Source organism: Eimeria mitis, genomic scaffold, assembly GCF_000499745.2.
Source record: "Eimeria mitis Houghton genomic scaffold, Emh_scaff1659, whole genome shotgun sequence".
NCBI lineage: Eukaryota > Apicomplexa > Conoidasida > Eucoccidiorida > Eimeriidae > Eimeria > Eimeria mitis.
Genome location: NW_024015078.1, coordinates 1 through 10198, shown reverse-complemented (window position 1 = coordinate 10198; position 10198 = coordinate 1). Strand labels below are relative to the sequence as shown.

Sequence of the window (10198 nt, the reverse complement as noted above, 5' to 3'; positions counted from 1 at the left end):
CGAAGGAGAAGCAGCAGCAACAGCTGCAGCAGATGGAGGTACGCTCCGGGGGAGAGCGAAGACCTGCATGCTGCCGTCTCCACGGGGGGACAGCAGCGCCCAGCGGCTGCTGAAATCTCATTCTGTGGCTGCGCCCTCTGCTGCAGCGCTGCAGCACCTCCAGCAGCTGCAGCAGCTCCAGCAGCTGCAGCAGCAACAGGTGGAGCAGATGCAGCTGCAGCAACAGCTGCAGCAGCAGCAGCAGGAGGAGAACCATCAACAGCAGCAGCATATGCTGGAGCAGTGGCAACATGACCAGCAGCTGCTGCTGCAGCTGCAGCTGCAAAAGCAGCAGATTCAGCAGCAGCAGCAGCGGCTGCAGCTGCTGCAACAGCAACAGGAGGAGCAGCAGATGCAGCTCCTGCAACTACAGCAGCAGCAGCAGCAGCAAAAACAGCAAAGTCTGTATATGAACCCAACTAGCTGGCATACAGGAGACGGCATCGAACCAGCAGCCCCCTGTTGGGGGCCCGTCTCCCCCTCGCTGACCTTTAACCAGAGCAGCAGCCGAAGGGCCCCCAACAGAGAAGCAGCAGAAGGCGGCAGAAGCCGCAGCAGCAGCCACAACAGCAGCCACAGCAGCACCAGTTTGCTGCTGAGGCGCTGCAGCAACCCAATGCAATGGGGAGCGGCCGATGGGCTTGAGGAACCCACCGAAAGGCCTTGGCACGAGCAACTGCAGCAGCAGCCGCAACAGCAGCAACAGCACAGCGATGAGCAACAGCAGCAGCAGCAGCAGCAACAGCAACAGCAACAGGAGCAGCAGCAGCAGCAGCGGGAGCAGGAACTTCAAGAAATTGACTATCCGCTGCTGCACAGGACCCCTGCAGAGCCTCCCAGTAGCCACCAGCACAGCAACAGCAGCAAACACAACAACAGCAGCAGCAACAACAACAACAAAAACAGCAACGAGGACAGCAACGAGGACGGGGGCAGCTCGCTAAGGAGCCTCAGCATCATCAGCTTCCCCATGCGAAGCTTCTCAGGCCTTCCGGGTGTACCTCCACCTGACCCGCTGCCTTGCATGCCTGACGACACAGCAGCAGCAGCAGCAGCAGCAGCAATAGCAACAGCTGAGCCAGATGTAGCTGTAGATGCAGCTAGATCGATGCAGACACCAGCAGCAGAAGACACCGCTTCTGCAGCAGCAACAGCCGCTGCAGCAGCAGCAGCCGCTGCAGCCGCTGCAGCAAATGCTGCAGCCGATTCAGCAGCGGCAGCAGCGGCCGAACGATTAGCAGCAGCAGCCCGAGAGGCAGAGACAGCACCAAGAACAGACCTAGCAACAGCAGCACCAGCAGCACAAGCAGTAGCAACGCCTGCTGCAGCGGAACCCCTAACATCAGCAGAAGGCCCAGCAGCAGCAGCAGCAAGAACAGCAGCAGCAGCAGCTATGGAGCCCCACGAGCTTAGGCATTACAGTTTTCCCTCCTCCAGGATCCTGCGCGCGGTTGCTGCAGCTCATCGAGAGCAGCAGCAGCAGCAGCAACAACCGCAGCAGCAGCAACAACAGCAGCAGCAACAACTGCAGCAGCCGCAACAGCAGCCTCAGCAGCAGCAGCAGCAGCAGCAGCAGGAGATAGAAGCTGCACTCGAACCCACTCTATCCAGTGAGGTGAGAGGCATTTTAAGAGAGCATGGGAGAGCCTCGTGGCCTTTCAGGCTGTTCTCTCTGCCCCGCACGCTGCTGCAGCCGCTGCTGCTGCACTCAATCCGCAACAAGAGCAGCAGCAGCCGCAGCACCAGCCTGGAACGCAGCATCAGCAATAAGGCAGAGGGAGTAACTGCTGCAGACAGCAAACGCGAAACAGACGGAGGAGGGGCTCTTGCAGCACTACAGCAGCACCAGCAGCAGCCACAACAGCAGCAGCAGCAACGGCCGCAACAGCAACAGCAGCAGCAGCTGCAACAGCAACTGCAGCAACCGCAACAGCAGCAGCAGCAACTGCAGCTGCAGCAGCACGAAGACCGTAGACTGCTTCCTCCAGTTCTGGCTACGACGTCTGTAGCATCACCGAGGCGTTCACCTCGGGATGCATCAGCAGCAGCAGCAGCAGCAACAGCAGCAGCAATAGCTGCAACTGCTACCGGTGCAGCAACAACTGCCGCCTCAGCAGCAGCGGCAGCAACGGGTGCTGCTAGAGCTGCGACAGTAGCAGCAGCCGCAGCAGCAGCAGCAGCAGCAACTGCAACACCGATTGCTGCTGACGAAGAGCCATTCGACCGTCAACTAAGCGAAGGAGAAGTAAAGCAAAACCCTTTCTATGACGCCTTCTCTCTCTCCCTCTCGGGTGTACCGACAGCAGCACCACTGTTTTCCTTCGTAAGGCCCACTAACCGTCAAACCCTGCCGCTGCAGCAGCAGCAGCACCTGCAGCAGCAACAGCAGGTGCAGCAGCTGCAGCAGGTGCAGCAGTCCCTTCTGCAGCAGCAACCAAGCGAAGGAGAGATAGTAAGTACTTCTTTCGATAGGACGCGCTCCGTCTTGTTGCCCATGTCCCTGCAGCAGCAGCTGCAGCAGCAGCAGCAGCTGCAGCAGCAACAGCTGCAGCAACAGCAGCAACAGCAGTTGCAGCAGCTTCAGCAGCAACAGCAACAGCAGCTGCAGCAGCTGCAGCTGCAACAACTGCAGCAACTGCAGCAGCAGCAACAGCAACAGCAGCAACAGCAGCAGCAGCTGGACTTCTTTGCGGGGGCAACATCACCCTTGCCGTTTGGGTCAATGACTTTTCGAGCTGCTGCTGCTGCCCCCCAATTCTCTGTTGCAGCAATCACCGACAGCAGCAGCAGCAGCAGCAGCGGGCACTCTAGCGCTCCCTTCATGATGAGCAACTTCAGCCCCCAGATAGACCGCCCCAAGCAGCACCAGCACCAGCAGCAGCAGCAAAGTCTCAGCCTCATGTTTGTAGAGGAGGGGCACCTGGCGACAGAGAAGCCATCAACCCCCTCCGATGCAGCAAGCAGCGAAGTATCGAGTGCCATGCAGAGGGCTAGCTGCGTCCAGCAGCAGCAGCAACAGCAGCAACAGCAGCAGCAGCAGCAGCAGCAAGAACAGGAGGGAAAAGAAGACTCCCTGAGGCTGGGACGTGCCCAGTCGCCGCCGCCGCCACAGTTGCAGCCGCAGCGGCCGCAGCAGCCGCAGCAGCAGCAGCAGCAGCAGCAGCAGCAAGAAACGACTCAACTGGACGACAACGCACAGCAGCCGCAAGAGCAGCAGCAACATCAGCAACAAGAGCAGAAGCAAGAGCAGCAACAGCAGCAGCAGCACCAGAGTGCACACAACCAACTAGCCGAGGCGTTCGTTGATGGGCCACAGCAACACCTGCAGCAGCAGCTACAGCCTCTGCAGCAGCAGCAAACCGTGAAGATGCAACAGCCCTTCGTCGACGAGCAGCAGCAGCTGGAGCTGCCGCTGGAAGACGATATCATGCAGGAGCAGCAGCAACAACAACAGCAGCAGCAACAACAGCATTATTTGCTGCAGCCAGCCTTGCCGCCTGAGCCGTTGCTGCAGCCGCCGCTGTTTCCTCACCAGCAGCACGCTGTGCAGCAGCAGCAGGCAGAACAACAGGAACTGCAGCAGCAGCCAGACTTGCTGCAGCAGCACCGGCGGGTAGATGAACTCTCTACGAAAATTGTGACTGAGTTGCGCGAACTCACCTGCAGCAGCAGCAGCAGCAGCAGCAGTAGCAGCAGCAGCAGCAGCAGCAGTAGCAGCAGCAGCAGCAGGTGGGATGCAGCAGCGCAGCCGGAGACGCAGGTGTGTGCAGCAGGGACACATCATCGGGGGCCCCCAGAGTTTTGCTGCTACTGCACCTGCCCTCAATGCTTGCAGTGTCAGTGCTGCTGCTGCTTGCAGGGGGGCCCCCCGCATATAACAACCCACATGGGGGGCCCCCAGCAGCAGCAGTTGGAAGCGGGGGCCCCCATAGATGAAGAATGTAGCAGGAAGGAACCACACTTCTGCTGGGCGCACCATAGACGCATCGAGGCTGCAGGTCTTTCTCTATTCTGTTTCTTTTATTGCTTACTCTCTATTCCGTTTCTTTATCCTGTTTCTCTATCATTTTTCTCTTTTCTGTTTCTTTATTATGTTTCTTTATTCTGTTTCTCTACTTTGTTCCTTTATCGTGTTTCTTTATTCTGTTTCTTTATACTCTTTCTTTGCCCTTTGTTCTGTTTGTTTACACTACCTTTTCTTATTTATTCTGTATTCTGCTTCTTTATAATGCCACTTTCTTCTGTTTGTTCATTCTTTATTCTTTTTTGTGCTTCTCTGTCGTTTGTTCTCTACTCTGTTTCCTAGTAGATATACACTTGCGCGGATGCGGTCGTCTGCAGCAACTCAGCTCAGCTTGTTTGCTGCAGCAGCAGCACACTGTTTGCTTGCTGCACCTGCAGCAGTTTGCTGCGCCGTTCCCGCTGTATTTGCATGCAGGCCAAGATGGCGACACTGGAGACTGTCATGGCGGCCCCCTCTCCTCCCCTGGGGGCCCCCTAGCAGCCCGTACCCAGGAGATCCCTCAGGTGCTGCAGGGGGATCTTGCTGCTTTTACCGGCCTCCAAAAGGAACCGACACAAACAGAACAAGGGTCTGGGGGCCCCGAAGAATCCTTTAGGGGCCCCCTAGAGGCCTCGGGAAGCCCCCAACGAGCCTCTAGTGGCCCCCAAGGAGAGTCTGGGGGCCCCCAGACCGCCTTTAGGGGCCCCCAGGAGGCCTTTGGGGGCCCCCAAGAAACTCGGCCGGAGGCCCCCAGTCGCTGCGAAGATTTGGAATTGCTGACGTGAGGCCCTGCACCTCTATCGTGCTAATTAAGTTGCTGTTCGTAGGTCATATATATATATATATATATATATATATACATATATACATATATATATATGTATATATATATATATATATATATATATATATATATATATATATATATATATATATAATGTAGATTTGGGGCGTAGTTTCGCTGATGCGTTAGTAGAGTTAATACACCCGCATATACACCCGAGTACTGAAGCACACACATACGCATTCGCTACGATGATTCCACAGAATATCCTATGGTGAACCTTTTCTTGCTGCTGCTGCTGCTGCCGCTGCTGCTGCTGCTGCTGCTGCAGGAAGCAGGATTTGCTGCAGGCTTTGGGGGCGCTAATGACGAACGACTATTTGACATCGGAAGAATTTCTATCGCTGCAGCGCCAAGTTGAAGACCGCTTGCCGTCAGATCTGCTGCTGCTGCTGCTGCTGCTGCTGCTGCTGCTGCTGCTGCTGCTGCTGCTGTTGGTGCTACTACTGCTACTCTTGCTGTTGTTGATGTTGCTGCTGTTGCATGCGCTGTCGCTGTTGTTGCTGCTGCTGAATATGTGATATACCGGCTCATCGAAAGCTAAGCTGCTCTTGACAGAGCAGAGATGGAGATGCTGGTACGGGTGTTCTTATTGCTGCTGCTGCTATTGTTGCTGTTGCTGCTGCTGCTGCTGCAGAGGTGTGCCGCGGGCGATGGTGCAGTTCTGCACAGATGGCGACAAGGAGTTGCTGGTGCACACGCTCAAGTGCCTCGCATCCTAAACCCTAAACCCTAACCCTTTAACCCCGGCCTTAAACCCTAAACCCTAAGCCACAGCTCTTTGTAGCAGCTTGTGAGGCGCGAATAGGGTCAGAGGACCCCCGAGGAGTGTCCAGGGGGCCCCTTAGGACCCTCTTATGGGGCCCCCCAAGTGTTCCTAGGGGGCCTGTCAGTACCGTCTCGTTGGCCCCACTCTAGCCAGTCGAGGCCATTCTGTATACTCTGGAGGGGCCCAGCAGGCGTGTGGGGCCCCTCTTAGCGAGTAGAGAGGCCTCCCTGTACCTTCTTGGGGGCCCCCCTCACATTCTTAGGCGCAGGACAACGAGCAGAGGGGCACCCCCTGATAAATTTTAGGGGCCCCTGAAGGCATCAATAAAACCTTTAGGATGTCCTTTGGGGGCCTTTTGGGCTCCGTCGCTCAGCCCATCTAACCCTAAACCATAAACCCTAATTCCTGAAGGGGATGGTAGGTAGCAGGCACGGAGCTGTGCTGCAACACCAACTGCTGTAGCACCATCTGCTGCAGCAAAAGCTGTTGCAGCAGAAGTTGCTGCAGCACAAGCTGGCGCAATACACTGCGCGGGGAGTACAGCTGCCTGGCTGCTGCTGCCGGCGGCCTACATTAAGACCCACGCGCTGCAACTGCAGAAAGTGTAAGCAGTCGCGGCACCGACTCCACCATCAGCAGCTAACCTGCACTCCGGTGTATGTACACATGCACGCACAGGTGTATACAGAGGCGTATACTGAAGTTTACGCACAGGTGTATCCAAGCCCGCATGCAGGGATGTATGTAGAGGCGCCAGCTTCGGGCTCAAGCTACTACAGATAACGCATATTAACTCTCCCTCCTGTTGCTGCTACTGCTGCTACTGTTGCTGCTGCTGCTGCTGGAGGTCGTGTTGCTAAATTTCCTATCGCCTAAACCCTAAACCTTAAAGGATAAACCCTAAACCCTAAACCCTAAACGCTAGGCCGAAACCGTAGGCCTCCATTGATGCATGCGGTTGCGGAGGGGGAAATTCTTTTGTATTTTTATAGTAACAGTTTTCTCCTACATAAACAGGCTGCTGCTACAGCTGCTGCTGTTGTTTCTGTTGCTGCTGCTGTTACTGCTGCTGCAGCAGTTGCAGTGTTGAGGGGGGCGGCGGTCTGAGGGGCCACGGGCCGAGGGGGGCGAACCTGCAGTGTGCAGGTGTTTATCTTCTTTTGGGTTTGTTTAAGTATAAAATTCCGATTTTTGTAGAGTTAAATCCCCTTGATAGCAATAGCAACATTTGCAGCAGCAGCAGCAGCTGCTGCAGCAGGAGCAACAGCAGCCGCCGCCGCAGCAGCAGCAGCAAGAGCAGCAGCGGCCTGTCTGTTGCCATTCCCTTGTCTGCCGACGTCTCGGGCGTCTCCCCAATACTGTTTATTTTTGTTTTTCTTTTTTCTTATTCTATTTAAATATAAACTCTACCCAGCGGCCCCCTCGCCGCCCCGGGGGGCCGCAGGTCTGAGCATTTCCTTAGGGTCCTGCGTTTCGTCTTGTCTGCTGCACAGCAACAGCAGCAGCAGCAGCAGCTTATACAGCTGGGCGGCCGAGGGTCATGAGTACTGAGTGGCCACCTCAGGGTTCCCTGGGGTTACACCCCGCCGAGGGGCCCTCCATGAGCCCCCAGGCAACTGCTACGCAGTGCGGGGGGGGGCCCCAGAAGGCCCCTCCGGCCCCTTCTCCTGATTCGCTTTGGCGTCCGCGGCAGGAGGGTCCTTTCGAGGGGGGCTTCTCATGGGGGGCCCCCGTGGGGGTCCCACCGTTTAAGGGGGCCCCCGAAGGGGCCCCCTGGGGCTACGGGGCCCCCAAGGGCCCCCGCAGCCTCAGCAGCTTTAGCCCGAGCGAAGAGGATGCGGTGTGCGAGTCTACGGCACCCTCAGAGGGTTTCTGGCCGAGCCCAGCATCTCCGGTTCTGTCGGGGGCCCCCATGTGGGGCCCCCAGCCAGCAGCAGCAACAACAGCAGCAACAGCTGGTGCTGCAGCCGGTGCTGCTCCTGCTGCGGGAAGTACTGTAGTGGAGGTGCATCATCTGTCGCCAAGTCCTTCGTTTGAATCCCATGAGAAGGAATCAGAAGCTGGAGAGAGCCTGTTGCTGCCGGCACCTGCTGCTGCTGCTGCTCATGAGCCAAGCAGCCGCAGCAGCAGCAGCAGCAGCAGCAGCAGCATGAACAGTGGCGTGTCTCCTTTGGTGCATTTTCTGAGGTCGTCGAAGGCCCTTAAGCTGTCGTTGACCCGCACGATGGAGATGCAGCAGCAGACGCTGCAGCTGCTGCTGCTGCACCCGCATATTGCGCCCCCGGATGTAGAGGCCCCTTGCTGCTGGTGTTCAGCAGCAGCAGCAAACCCGCAGCAGCACGAGCAACAGCAGCAGAGCGGGTGCGTGGTGTTGCTGCAGATTGAGATGCTGCAGCAGCTGCTGCACCAGGCAAGCTCACAGCTGCAGCAGCGGCAGGAGGAGTTGCTAGCAGCAGAAAATGAGCTGCAGCAACAGCAACAGCAGGAAGAGCAGCAGCAGGACAGATTGTCTATGTTGCTGCCACATTGGCAGCAGCAGCAGCAGCAGCAGCAACTCGCAGCAGCAGCAGCAGAACTCCGCATCCGCCGCAGTGTTCTCAAGCATCAGTGCACAGACTTCCAGGAGGCGCTGCTGCTGCAGCAGCAACTGCAGCAGGAAGCAAATGCCCGCTGGCTCCTAGAAGCAGCAGACCAAATACGAAGCTGTAAATCTCCCTCGTGCTGTTGCTGCTGCTGCTGCAGTTGCTGCTACTGCTGGTGGTGTTTCCATCGCTGTTGTTGCTGCTGTAGCTCCTGTTGCTGCTGCTGGTGCTGCTGCATCCGCTGCTGCATCTGCTGCTGCAGCCTCTCAGCATTTGTGTGTGTTGTTTGCTGCAGCATTTCCAGGTGCAGCAGCAGAGCAGCTCAGCGGCATATTGGGCCCATTCTCCCCATCCCCCTGGACGGGCCAGATTGCCACTGTAAGTCACTGCAGCAGCAGCAGGAGCAGCAGCAGGAGCAGCAGCAGCAGCAGGAATTAATACTTCTGCGCTGTAGTAGCAGCAAAGAATACTGCTGCAGCAACAGTAACAAAGAGTGCAGCAGCAGCAGCAACAAATGCTGCTGCAGCTGCAGGTACACAACTCGAGCAGAGAGAGGGACGGCGTGCATGAACAGATGCAGCAACTGCAGCACGGCGCGATTGATTGCTGTTGCTGCTGCTGCAGCAGCAGCAACAACAGCAGCAGCAGCAAGAGTTTTTTTGCTTCTGCTGCTTGCGGTGTGTATGCGCAGGGCCTCGTGGGCAATCAGCTGGCTGAAAAAAGAAGCAAACTGCTGAAGCTGGAAGAGAGTGAGCAGCTGCAGCAGCACCTGCTGTTGCTGCGTTGCTGCCGCAGCAGCTGCAGCAGCAGCAGCTAGTCCCCTCGCAGGTGGTGGTTGTGCTGCTTCATGTTGCGGGGCTGCTTGCTGCTGCTGCTGTTGCCGTTGGTGTTGCTGTTGTTGCTATTGGCGTGTGTTGATGCTGTTGCTGCTTCTGTTGCATTCAGAGCTAAGGGAGCTGCAGCAGCTGGCAACGTTGATGCAGCAGCAGCAGCAGAAGCGACAGCAACAGCAGCAGCAGCTTGCTGCTGTCACCACGCAGACGGAGAAACTGACGGCTGCAGCCTGCACGGATTTGCTGCTCGCCCACAAGTACCGCAAGCAGTCAATTAAAGTAATCTGCTGCTGCTGCTGCTGTCCCTGTTGCTGCTGCAGTGGCTGCTGTTGCTGCGCTTGTTGCTCCCGCTGCTTCTGCTCCTGCTGCTAATGCTGCTTCCGTTTGTACATCCTCTCTGCTGCTGCTGTGTCTGCTTAGTTTAGCATTGTTATGCAGCCAGATGCAGCAGCAGAAGCTGCAGCAGCAACAACACTAGCAGCAGTAGCTGCAGCAGCAACAGCTGCACCAACAGGGATCTGCTGCTTATATATATGCTGCGGTTCGTGTGTGTGTGTGTGCTCTGCTGCAGCAATCTTTGTTGCTTGCTGTTGCAATCGTGCTGGCGTTTCTCCTCTTTGTCTTGCCTCATACTTCCTTAGGCTCGCTGCTGTCGCTGGCAAATTAAAGCAACAACAGAAGCAGAAGCAACAGCAGCAGCAGCAGCAGCAGCAGCACAAACTGCGAGTGCAGCAGCAGGTGCAGCAGTGTAGTGGCAGCAACAACAAGGAGAACTGTATCAGCAGCAGCAGCAAGTGGAGCTGCAGCATAGGCAAACCCAAGGGCGGCAGCAGCAGCAGTAGCAGCAGCAAGTGTAGCTGCAGCAGCGGAAAGTGCAGCATCAGCAGCAACGACAGCAGCAGCAAGTGCAGCAGCAGCAGCAGCAGCAGCAATGATGTTCTGCTTTTGGTTGCTATCCCCTTGGGGGTTGCGGCGGCGTTTACCTTCGATTCGTTGGGCCGCCGTTTGGTGTACAGAGTTTAAACATACAGCAACTACACACACACAACACCCAAAAAACTGTATATATATATATATATATATATATATATATATATATATATATATATATATATATATATATATATA

The 10198-nt window shown here is 56.3% G+C and overlaps 2 protein-coding genes across 2 annotated transcripts; both read left to right on the top strand.

Annotated features, from left to right (window-relative positions):
- Positions 1-67: 67 nt before the first annotated feature.
- EMH_0041230 (uncharacterized protein) lies at positions 68-5608 on the top strand (the record flags this gene model as incomplete). Its single annotated transcript, XM_038022334.1, has 5 exons — positions 68-3799; positions 3899-4037; positions 4478-4823; positions 5158-5259; positions 5524-5608. The coding sequence occupies 5 exons, from the start codon at positions 68-70 to the stop codon at positions 5606-5608; spliced, it is 4404 nt and encodes a 1467-aa protein (XP_037878188.1).
- A 1587-nt stretch (positions 5609-7195) lies between these two features.
- Positions 7196-10093, top strand: EMH_0041220 (uncharacterized protein; the record flags this gene model as incomplete). The annotated part of the gene is made up of 6 exons (XM_038022333.1): positions 7196-8360; positions 8542-8615; positions 8929-8986; positions 9183-9349; positions 9509-9615; positions 9712-10093. The coding sequence occupies 6 exons, from the start codon at positions 7196-7198 to the stop codon at positions 10091-10093; spliced, it is 1953 nt and encodes a 650-aa protein (XP_037878187.1).
- Between the last annotated feature and the right edge of the window lie 105 nt (positions 10094-10198).